The sequence below is a fragment of the Bombyx mandarina genome, chromosome 17, assembly GCF_030267445.1.
Source record: "Bombyx mandarina strain Sakado chromosome 17, ASM3026744v2".
Taxonomy (NCBI): Eukaryota; Metazoa; Arthropoda; class Insecta; order Lepidoptera; family Bombycidae; genus Bombyx; species Bombyx mandarina.
Genome location: NC_143223.1, coordinates 10,571,897 through 10,584,440, shown reverse-complemented (window position 1 = coordinate 10,584,440; position 12,544 = coordinate 10,571,897). Strand labels below are relative to the sequence as shown.

The following is a 12,544-nucleotide window of genomic DNA, read 5'->3' as shown; positions in this document are numbered from 1 at the left end:
TCATCACAATGTGAATGCCGTAACTCTCCTTAAGAGATAAGGTCAAAAGTCTCAGTTGTATGTTGTATATTGCGATTTTTCCATCCTTTAAACAGGAGCGCTTGACGTACAAATAACCAAGATGATACCTACCCGTGTCACATTACGACACATCCTACCACCAGTACTTTCATAAGATTTAGAAACCTTAATAAAATGTATTTAAGTTGACAAAACTGAACACGGACACTCACCCATTGCAATTGTCATATTGAGAATGTCCCACAGTTTCGGTTGCAATGTGCTAAAATAGTTCCTAGTTGTTTTCTTCACAACGCCCGCTTGATTCCATCGTGGTATCTAGGCAAAAAAAAAAAAACATCTTGTTAATTAGGTTTACTAAATAAGCTGTGAATGCCGCTGATTGCTAAACAAAAGAAAAAGTACCGTATAAGTTTTTGTTACATGATGTGTGACTTACAAATTTGTGCTCGGCTACCGACGTACCCCTGAACTTAGTGTGACTAATGCCCGTATCTTTAGACGTTTCGTAAAATAGTCCTCCACTCTTAACTCATCCGATGATGCTCGAGAATTCCCTCCAAACTTACTCGAGTTTGGTATTTTTAGTCGACCATTACAATATTCCTCAACTGACCTCGAGTGAGGTAATAATGATGAAAATTTGATGAAGCTAGCATCAAACCCATAGAGTTCTGTAGTCTATGGTCATTGTTTAATGTCAAAGTCAAGCTGCCGCTGTCTGTTTGACACTAGATAAACTTGTTTGATGTTTTGGTTGCTGAGTTATTCGTAAATATGTGTGCGTGCGGTAAATCTGAAAGTGTATTATTTATTTTCTAACCTATTATTATTTTAGATTTCGGATCCGGCTTTGTATTTTTATTCGCCGCTTTTGTGTGATTTTGGTTGCATCGTGTTGTTGAAGTGCTTTTCCACAACCACCAGTTTATTATTATTTAAATAAAACTTATAATCGCATTGACTTTATTTATCAGATAGTAAGCAAAATATGACTCTTATGTAGGTAAATAAAATAAAGAGTTTCAAATGTCTAACCTCGAACTATTTACTTTATTAATAAATATTATCAAACTTAAATTATCAAAATATGCGCGAATCATGCACAGATCCAGGCCATTGCACAACAATATCATATATTTCCATTTGCGGTCCACATACTATTTGGACATCGATAGAAAACCAGCCTTGAGGAACGTTCAAGGTACGTCGCGACGTACCTTAACTTGACAGTTCGGTCACTTCACTCCGGTTAGGAAATTTTTCCAAGGACGTTTGAGTGGAGTTTATTTTTACGACTAATCATACCAATGCCCGTATCTTAAGACGTTTCGTAAAATAGTCCTCGACTCTTAACTCATCCGATGATGCTCGGGCATTCCCTCCAAACTTACTCGAGTTTGGTATTTTTAGTCGACCATTACAATATTCCTCAACTGTCCTCGAGTGAGGTAATAATGATGAAAATTTGATCAAGCTAGCATCAAACCCATAGTGTTCTGTAGTCTATGGTCATTGTTTAATGTCAAAGTCAAGCTGCCGCTGTCTGTTTGACACTAGATGAACTTGTTTAATGTTTTGGTTGCTGAGTTATTCGTCAATATGTGCGCGTGCGGTAAATCTGAAAGTGTATTATTTATTTTCTAACCTATTATTATTTTAGATTTCGGATCCGGCTTTGTATTTTTATTCGCCGCTTTTGTGTGATTTTGGTTGCATCGTGTTGTTGAAGTGCTTTTCCACAACCACCAGTTTATTATTACATAAATAAAACTTATAATCGCATTGACTTTATTTATCAGGTAGTAAGCAAAATATGACTCTTATGTAGGTAAATAAAATAGGTTGTTTCAAATGTCTAACTTCGAACTATTTACTTTATTAATAAATATTATCAAAATTAAATTATCAAAATATGCGGGAATCATGCACAGATCCAGGCCATTGCACAACAATATCATATATTTCCATTTGCGGTCCACATACTATTTGGACATTGATAGAAAACCAGCCTTGAGGAACGTTCAAGGTACGTCGCGACGTACCTTGACTTGACAGTTCGCTCACTTCACTCCGGTTAGGAAATTTTTCCAAGGACGTTTGAGTGGAGTTTATGTTTACGACTAATCATACCAAAACGCGCGTTGGAGGTTGAGTCGAGTCGAGTTAAGCTCGTGTAAACGACTAAAGATACGGGTGCAAAACGCGTGTTGGAGGTTGAGTCGAGTCGAGTTAAGCTCGTGTAAACGACTAAAGATACGGGTGTTAATGTACATATATGTGTATTTGAAGATTACACGACACATAAATTTGAAGCTTCAATGGCTACAGAATCTTATTTGAAATACATTAAGTATTACTTCACTAGAAACTTTATTCCTTATCAATGGTAAAATCATGTTATGATTTGAAAATGCCTGTGAAGACCTACTTTAGTAAAGATAATTTCGATTTCACCTAGATATTCATCAGAAAATACTGGACCACGATCTCCTGCAGGCACTGTTTGTACTTTGTAATTTTCTAGCGTTTCTTCTCACTTATCAAAGACGCGCTTGAAATACGTTTTTCGTTTTTAATTTTTTTGTTAATCATCCTAATCTTATGAACAACTTAGACATCACAGAGGTGTGAGACTTTCTTTTGACTTTTCGCTTACTTTGTTTTGGACCGATACTGAATAAGGAGTGCTCTATGAAATGTTTCCCATTTCGTCTTGTCATGTCCCTACCATCGCACCAACCACCACTAAAACAGGGCTTACACCTTATCCCACCCCATCCACCGTGCGTTCCCAGAGACCGCATTGTCACATATAATCCGCCTTTGGACTCTATTCTAAGAATTTAATTACATAAATTATTATGTGAAGAAAATATGTTTTAACTGGTTTTAGCAAATATGCTTAAATCTTTTTCATGTGAAAATAGAGATTCGTCACTCAAAACTTTGTTTTTAAAAGAACATTCGAAAATATTTTGTTAATAATCACTTAATTACAAGGAAAATTGATGTTTTAACGATAGTAATACTACCCAAGTTTGTAGAAATGAGAACTAATGTTAAGATGACTGAAAGGGTGCGAGAATTCGTATTTCTAAGCGATAATGTAAAATTTATTCGTTCATTCCACGAGAATAATGGCACAGAATGGCGCCTGTCAGACAGTCGCGGTGGTCGACGGAGTTAATTCAAAGACTCTTATGACTTGACTCGCACATGCTCGTCTGTCTTCGAAGGAAATAAAAATTAATAAATAACAACTCCCGCCAAAAAATTGTATGCCGCAGTGATATTTAATTCACAAATATTTCGTATGCGAGGTTCTTTATTTATACTTAATCTTACCATTGTATTTTGAAGTGATGTAGGTATATTTGAAGCGAAATAATCCAGTACTTGGTAGACCAGTAAAGGATGCGATTTAATTTCGAAATTAGAATTGAGTTGCGTGAAATTAAAGAACATTTTTAAAATTACTCCTCGAGAAGCCAATATTTAGTATAAGCCATTACACTGTTGTTCTTATTTTAGTATAAGCTATAGTATTTTTCCTAACTCGATATCTATCTAATTATGCCATAATTTATTAAGAAAATAAAAGGTACGTAGACAAAATCCTTGCAGGCGTTTGACTTTCCATTTATTTTATAGTTAATATTATAATAGCTTCTGCACTTTCAAGCTTCGCAGCAGAAATAGATAGCTAGGTTGGTGGTACCCACCCGAGCGGACTTTTAATGGAGCAGACCTGAGCTTGTCTGGCGAATTAACTAACAAAAAAGAAAAAAAGTGTAGCTCGTAAAATGTTCTATCATAAAATAATACTTATTGTGGTTTTTATTTTGCTCTATTCTGTGTTAGGTATGTTCTAGGATAACATTATATTTAGTTCCGAAGCATAGTTCCTATAATACAATAAAAAATGAATCCTCACGGACTTCACTGCGGTGTTCTGTCGGTTGTTGAACCACGAGGAATGAAGCAAATAAAGTCGATAGACCACAAATAAATTTTAAATCTGATTTTAATAGGAAATAATATATTATTAATTAATGATCTGGTCATAGTGTGTTATGTCATATATTCTAAATCATATTAACGTTTTTGTGACAAAGTTGGATGTATTTGTCATTTTTTGAAATAACTTTATTCATTCTTATACGAGTAATACAAAAAGCACTCTGTCATACTGGCAGCCACTTCGAACTTAGTACAGAATGATTGATGAGCTACTTTCATTGGTATTTTGTGGCGAGTCAAATACTTTGGGAAAAGAAGTGACAAATGCAATTTGAAGATGTTTTTTATTAAAATTGTGTTTATAATAATTTGTGTTTATAGCTTTTACAGTTCGTCAGTTTTAATTCGAAAAGATTCTTGATTTAATCGAAATAGATTAAGATTTATTTAGTTTTTTCAATTTAGATGTTTATCTAATTGCTACCTAAAACATTTTACTATATGTAAATTTAGTGGTGGTGGTGGTAGGACCTCTTGTGAGTCCGCGCGGGTAGGTACCACCGCCCTGCCTATTTCTGCCGTGAAGCAGTAATGCGTTTCGGTTTGAAGGGCGGGGCAGCCGTTGTAACTAGATCTTAGAACTTATATCTCAAGATGAGCGGCGCATTTACGTTGTAAATGTCTATAGGCTCCAGTAACCACTTAACACCAGGTGGGCTGTGAGCTCGTCCACCTATCTAAGCAATAAAAAAAAAAAAAATCCTAAATATAAGATACCAGTTGTAAATTATCTCATCCGTAAAAAGTAGCAAGCGTTCTTGTCCTCTCCATCTTATTAATAATAACGTAGACCAACCTGAAAAAGCGGTAGTCCTGTACAATTCGCGTCTGTTTCCACAAATGTGGCTTACCTTGCAAAGACAAATATATTTTTTCCTTTGCAGGTACGTGTTACGAATGTTTTTAGTTCACGCTGTCATGTCGGGTATACATATATATAAGTTTAAATAAATAAAAGTTAGTATGAAACCAATGAAAATACGACAGTATGATCAGTGACCGACTAAATTTTCGGCCCGACTCAGTAAAAAGAGACAAACTTTAAAGACATCGAAATCTCCCTAAACTAATTAAAATTCTTCCTTTTTTAAAAGATAGAACCCTTTATTATACACACTAGTAGATGATGGTTTGTTTACTACATTACAATTTGTTCTTTGTTTTATAGCACCTAGGATTTGTCCTTTGATCGAAATGTGATCTTAAGCACTGATAACTCAAGATTTAAATTACGAGTATGTGTTATTTTTTTATCAACATGGAAAAAGGTCTGTTGCCAATTTTTTTTTATAAGAAAAGATCTCATATATTTCTAAGCAAAACAGGGGAGACAATGGCAACATTATGAAATTATTTTATCTATAATTAGTTATAAAATAAAAAATAATAATAATATTATATGAAAATGAATGATATGAATGAAATTCGGAATTTGAATACAGCCTTTTTAACTAATTGTTCACCCTGTTTTTTCCAACTCCTAAAACCGTCACTAGAGAGCGCTGTAATACGCAAATCCGTTGTCATGATACCCTTGTCATAAGTGACACTTTATCCTAGATTATTGATTTTTTATTGAATATACAAGTTTTTTTTAATCCAAGTTTATTTTCATAATCATCCCTCGGAAAGTCGAACATGGTCCTTCGAGCCGGATAAGAAAACAACTAATGATAAACAACAATTTTAAGTGCAAAGAATGTTACAAACCGTAATTAACACAAAACTATTTCGTTGCTAAGTACTAGTGAATGTGAAGAATGGGCCCGGACAGTTATATTAAAAAACCGATATTCAAAATAAGATATTTAAGGCAAAGATTAATTTCAAAAAGTCACCTGCGTCTAGAATAACAAGGGAATATATCGAAACGAGATTGCAATTATTGGAACAACACTGGTTAGTTTGAAGAAAATCACCAGAATGTTATATTGGGATGCGAAAATAACGAATATAGCTATTAAACAAAAGGTACAATAACAAACGTTACATCGCGAACAGCATTCTGGCCAGGCTGGTGGGCCAAAGGGCTTTATCTTCAGAGTCATCCAACGGTGTTAAACAAATACTCGATACGACAAATGATTGCTTGCACGCTTTATCTAACCTTGGTATACCTGTATCGACATGGGACATCCTGATTATATATCTCATCACAATAAAATTGGATAATGAATCCCAGAAACAATGGGAACAAAAACTAAGCGAACAGGCTGATCGATTGCTTACACTAAGCGAGTTCCAATCATTCCTGGAATCAAGATATCGAGCACTCGAGTTTTTAGAACCAAACCAAAGAAGAGAGTTTAGAGGCAAAGATGCAGCGGATAAACCGAAGGTGTTCAGCGTGACGACGTCTGTATCCTGCCCATTCTGTTCGGGACATCACTTGCTTTATCAATGCAAGAAATTTGTACAAGAAGCCATCGGGAATCGCCGGGACTTCATCCAGAAGAGAAAACTGTGTTTCAATTGCTTCGGAGCTAACCATCCGGTAACACAGTGCAAACGACGCACGGCTTGTCGGTGCTGTGGCCAACGTTATCACTCGCTGCTGCACCAGGAAGGCGGCACTCACAATCCGACCCTGGCGGGTCCTAGTCAGCCCACTAATCAACAGCGGGAGCCAGCACAAGAACCGCAGGCAGCGGATCACGTGGAGCGTGTTGTCAGCCATTTTTCTAACAGTGAAATGAGATCAAGTAGTCAAGTAATGTTAGCTAGCGCATTAGTTTATGTATCCAACAAGGGTATGTATCACACACTTAGGGCATTGTTGGATCAGGGCTCTCAAGCCTCGTTTATTAGTGAACACGCAGTTCAACTTTTGCAGCTTTGAAGGTTGCCAGTTCTAAGTACCATATCTGGTTTAGGAGGAGAAAAATCTAGTATTTCAGTAAAACATATGGTTCAATTTAAAGTACAGTCCACATATAACTCTTTTAGCTATCCCGTTCAAGCCTATGTTTTAAACTGCCTAACATCCACTCTTCCTTCACAGAAAATTCAATTACAGGATTGGCCGGAATTGTTGCAATTGCAGATGGCTGATCCAGGATATGGTACACCAAGCAATATAGATCTTCTACTGGGCGCTGATGTGTATGGTCAGGTTTTGTCAGAAGGCATATTGAGAAATCCACCTGGAACCTTGACAGCTCAAAATACACAGCTGGGATGGATCCTGTCGGGACGAGTTTAAGTTAGTGGGGATACTCCTTACATTATTAGCGCACATACCCATGACAACTCAATCAATGATTTGCTGCGTCAGTTCTGGGAGATTGAAACTGACTAGCATCATCCACTTTTATCCAAGGAAGAAGAATCCTGTGAAAGATACTTTGAATCCACTACAACTAGGGACAGTTTGGGTCGTTATGTTGTAGGTCTTCCTTTTCGCGACAACAATCCACTTGCTCAAGAAGAAACTTGAAAATAATCCATTCTTGAAGCAAGAATAATCCAAGGTAATAAATGTAGCCACCTGGCTATGAATCATATAGAAGTAATTAATGACAAACAAGAAGCTGCTAAGCCAGGATGCGTTTATCTACCTCATCATGCAGTTGGTTGTTCGCGAGGACAAAAGTACAACGAAGGTCGGCGTTGTTTTCGACGCTTCGTGTAAGGGTACCAGCGGCAAGTCATTGAACAATGATTTATTGGTAGGTCCAAGGCTTCAACCAGAGTTACGACACATAATTATGAAATGGCGTACTTATCCTATATGTTTCGCAGCGGACATAGTTAAGATGTATCGAATGGTCAAGGTCGTACCAGAGCATACTGACTTCCAGATAATGTCACAAGGGTACTATCAAATGTAAGAAATCTAAAATTGTAAGACCAGTCTCCAAACTTTGCATTTTGCCTATCGCTTTTAAACATTACTTACCTGAATAACTGTAGATATTTCATGCAATGTATGTAACTTAAATGTATCTTTGGATGCATCAGCTATTAAGTATTTTGTTATTGTTTAGTTGTAAGTAAGTACGAACTGTTTAAAAGCAACCCTTGACTGAACTTTGTCGTTATTATGGTTTTTTTTAATGTGTAAGTTTATATTTAGTTCATGTTGAGCAGTTCTTTATTGATTACTATTAGGTTAAGATGTTACGGTTTCATGGAGATGTTAATTGTACATGTAAAATTTGATGGCCTCATTGTTGGCTATGAACTTTTGTAGTTCATGGTGGGCGGAATGTTCACCCTGTTTTTTCCAACTCCTAAAACCGTCACTAGAGAGCGCTGTAATACGCAAATCCGTTGTCATGATACCCTTGTCATAAGTGACACTTTATCCTAGATTATTGATTTTTTATTGAATATACAAGTTTTTTTTAATCCAAGTTTATTTTCATAATCATCCCTCGGAAAGTCGAACACTAATCACTGGGCTAAATAATTTTCAAGCCATTGGAAATCGTATTTACGCTTGGCTATCAATTATATATTCTTGTCATTAATAAAAATGTTCACCGATTAAGATACACAGATTTGTTATTACTGAGTTTAAGTAACATGTACACCAAATGTACGATTTTAAGTATAATCCTTATTTTATGTGTATTTTATCTTGATAAATAAATTAAGTAATCTGTAATATTCGGTTCTACAGTTTTAAATGATCTACACAATACGTGTACAATAATAATAAAATCAAGTCTGAACGGTTTAATAAATACCTATTTTGTTGTACTCCATAAGAATTATTACGAACATGGCTAAGTTGGGACCATATTATCATAAATATTTAAGAGGGAATATTAAAACCTGCTTCACATTTAATCTTGCTTGACTTTGCAATAACAAACTATGGTCAAAGTTTTCATAGAGCCACCGCTTCTCAAACTCGTTCAACTTTCCACCGACAGTTAGGTACCGTTGTGTGAAAGTTTTTCATATTATTCTACAGTGGGTTCAAATTGAATTTAAAAATCTCAAGTTGCTTTAATTAGAAAAATATAGTATTGTTATTCTTATTGATTTTTCTTTTCGATTCCCTAATGTACGCACACGAGTTCACGGCTCTACTGATGCTAAGTTGTTACCTAAGCCTCTATCTATTAACTGAATATCTCCGTCCGTGAAGTCTTCATCCATACTAGAGATTCATACTAGTAGAGCTCATCCATACTAACTGGAGCCAGTTCATCCATAGTGCGTTTCCAGAGATCTTTTTTGCCACGTACCATCCGGCTTTGGAAGTACCCCCCTCCACGGTGTTTCCCGAGCGCTATGACATGTCCTTCTTTAAAAGAGGCTTGTGGAGAGTACTTAACGTTAGGTAGCGGCTGGGCTCTGCCTCTGGCATTGCTGAAGTCCATGGGCGACGTTAAGCACTCATCATCAATTGAACCGTACGTTCGTCTGCCTACTATAAAAAATTTTTGTTCGAAGTCTTAATGAAATGTCAATTGGCATCCTTTAGTCGCTTTAGAAGCAGAAGTCCAACGCCCTGGTCGGACCAAATACGCTCCACTCACAACACTACAGTGCACATTGCTATCCACACAGCCGAGGATAAGCAGAAGTGGCGCAGGATAATTCAGTAGAAATTCATTAGAGGAAGCCACGACCCTCAGCATTGTGGATTATCGACGCAAGGAGGACAAGTCGCCTTTTTACGAGACTCACAGGAAGATACAGAATGGTGATTAAATAAACCACATACTCGCATCATCAACTATGCCCATAAAACTTTATATAAAGTTGTAAATGTGATTGTATTCCGATTGTATGGTGGCAACCGTTCAATCTCCCTGCGGAGACATTGGAAGCACACACAATCGGAAATAACAATGAAAAGTCACGGAACGTAACGAGCGGTAGCACCGCGATCGAATTTGTAGCAACGATGTTCCGACCCATTGAATTTTGAAAGTAATTTCATGTTTTGTTACTTTTCTAACAATATTAAACGGTAATGCGCCACATCGGTAATCTAAATCATCATCATCATCAGCCTATAGCAGTCCAATCTAAATAAAGAAGAAAAAATGTGTATTGCATAATTTTTTTTATTACCTTTGCAGGCAGACGAGTATCCGGCTTCTTTGAAGGTTACTGTTATCATGGAAGTCAGCGATATGAGGAGTATACAGTATACAGTCAAGTCGCTGCCTACGGCAATCTTTGCAAACGTCGTTTGAAGAAGGGCATGTCATAGCGCTCGCGAAACATCGTGGAGAGGAGTTCATTCCAAAGCCGAATAGTGCGTGGCAAAAAAGATCTCTAGAAACACATTGTCGAATGGAAGCCGTTCATTAAGCTATGGATGAACTTTGGTGGCGGGAGGTATGAAGTTAAAAAAGGTTATGGGCGGACTATCTCAAACAGTTCCTCAGAACACTCTTTTTTATTCAAGTATTTCTCGTGCCTAAGTGAATAGCCGAATATCATGAAATGTTTTCTTCGAGCACACCTACACCCCATCAGAAACCTAAGTTCTCAATTCCACCGTTCTATTTTCAGTAATTGTGGTTCTATGATTTATACGAATATTCTTCTTGTTGGCTTCCGTAGGCACGTAAAATAACCACCATTTATGAAAGTAGGTCTTGTTGGAAAATTATTTCGCCTCGCCTTGGATTTAAGGAATAAATTAGAATCGTATACAATGTTAAGTCGGTGTGAAAAATTAAAACTTTGGATATTTTTTATTTTTTTTATTGCTTAGATCGGTGGTGGTCACAGCCCACCTGGGGTTAAGTGGTTACTGGGGTCCATAGACATCTACAACGTTAAGGTGGGTACCTTGAGATATAAATTCTAAGGTCTCAAGTATAGTTACAACGGCTGCCCCACCCTTCAAACCGAAACGCATTACTGCTTCACGGCAGAAATAGTTAGGGTGGTGGTACCTACTCGCGCGGACTCACAAGAGGTACTATCACCAGTAATCCACCAGATATCTAAAATTATGCCTCAAAACTCAAGGACTCGATTACATTATTAAAATATTTTACTATTTAAGTCAATTTGCATTCTTTTAAACGATAAAAACACTAGCCTGGGATGATTCATCAGTTCATGGTTCCAAGCCGGTTTCGGCAACTGCGACCAAAATTTTCTGTTCAATTACTTAAAAGCTAATATCCGCGCCTCTCATACGCTCTAATATGGCTATAGTAGTCTATTTCTTAAACGTGCGCAACAGAAGCTACACATAAGAACACCACCCACGAAGTTGTAAAAAATGGTGGAAGGCGGTCTACTTTTCAGTTTATTTCGTTTGTCGTCCACTTCGCGCCTCCTATCGTTTTCAAAGACATGCACGCCCTGCTGCACCAAGCGTCTCCATTCCAAACGATTCTGTGCTTGGGCCTCCCAACGAGAGGGGTCAATGTTGCATTTGGGAGGATTGCATGAATGGGACGATTAGTCAATTAACTTGTCAATAATAATAATACTTCGAATCCGACAAATCTTTTTTTCGATTAGTAACCTCTTTTCGCGGTGATTCCAAGGCTTACATTCATCACATTTATTTTTATTCATCACCAAAAAAATAACTGAAGCATACAATTTTCATTGAGTTTTCAATATGAAATCAATAAAAAAATCTTTTAATAAATACCCTTTCTTGACGCTGGGAAATCCGTTTACGGATATTCGGTTGAGAGGGTTACAGACTGGGTTAGGTCAGACTCCGGCCTCCAGAAAAGAAGAGGGAGAAGAGGTAGACCAAGGACCTATATACAGTAGGTCGCAAACCTGGCGATGGCCTCCCACGAACTACAGTCTTTTACCATACGGACGACGACAGCCTGCAAGAAGAGGTCCCACTCCAGCAGAACGACGAGATCACGCCGCGGATGCTCCGAACGGAGGCACACTTAATATTTTTTTTTTTATTGCTTAGATGGGTGGACTAGCTCACAGCCCACCTGGTGTTAAGTGGTTACTGGAGCCCATAGACATCTACAACGTAAATGCGCCAATGACCAGTGATAAAAAGCTTCTGTTGAGCATTATCGTCCAGATGCCCGCACTGGTTGTTCCCAGCTCCAGACTCTCCGCAGGTACCTGCCCAACCCACTAATAAATACCCTGCCTAATATAATTTGAGAATTGAATTAGAAAAGACAATAAGGATTTTAATATTATTCAGAAGAAAAAACTAAATCCCTAATGCAATTCAGGTTCATTAACAAGTGAAATGCGTTCAATTTATCATTGTTGGGTAGGACTTCTGCACATTAAGCTTCTTGACTGGTCAGGGTCAACGTTCAATTATCCTAACCATAACCTCTGTGAATTGGATAGAAATTGCTTTATTTAAATCAAATGTTTAGTGAATGCTTGATATCAACGTTTTAAATTGTAACAATTGTCGTTAAATACTAAAAACAATTTCATCGCAAATAAAATTATAGCAGTAAAAAAAATTTTAAACACCACAATTTATGTTGATTTGCATGTTTCTGGTCTGGAAACTTTAACCGCTATGTGGGATTTTCTTATAACGCGATGCCTTGCTTTTCTTAACGAT

The 12,544-nt window shown here is 37.1% G+C and overlaps 1 protein-coding gene across 2 annotated transcripts in view; it reads right to left on the bottom strand.

Annotated features, from left to right (window-relative positions):
* Positions 1 to 12,544, bottom strand: part of LOC114240699 (uncharacterized) — a 40,067-nt gene that overhangs the window by 9,241 nt on the left and 18,282 nt on the right. For both annotated transcript variants that reach the window (XM_089734189.1, XM_028171349.2), the window contains one exon: positions 234 to 339. In XM_089734189.1, the coding sequence (XP_089590315.1) occupies positions 234 to 249 (16 nt within the window). In that variant the 5' untranslated portion in view covers positions 250 to 339. The remainder of the gene's footprint in view (positions 1 to 233; positions 340 to 12,544) is intronic.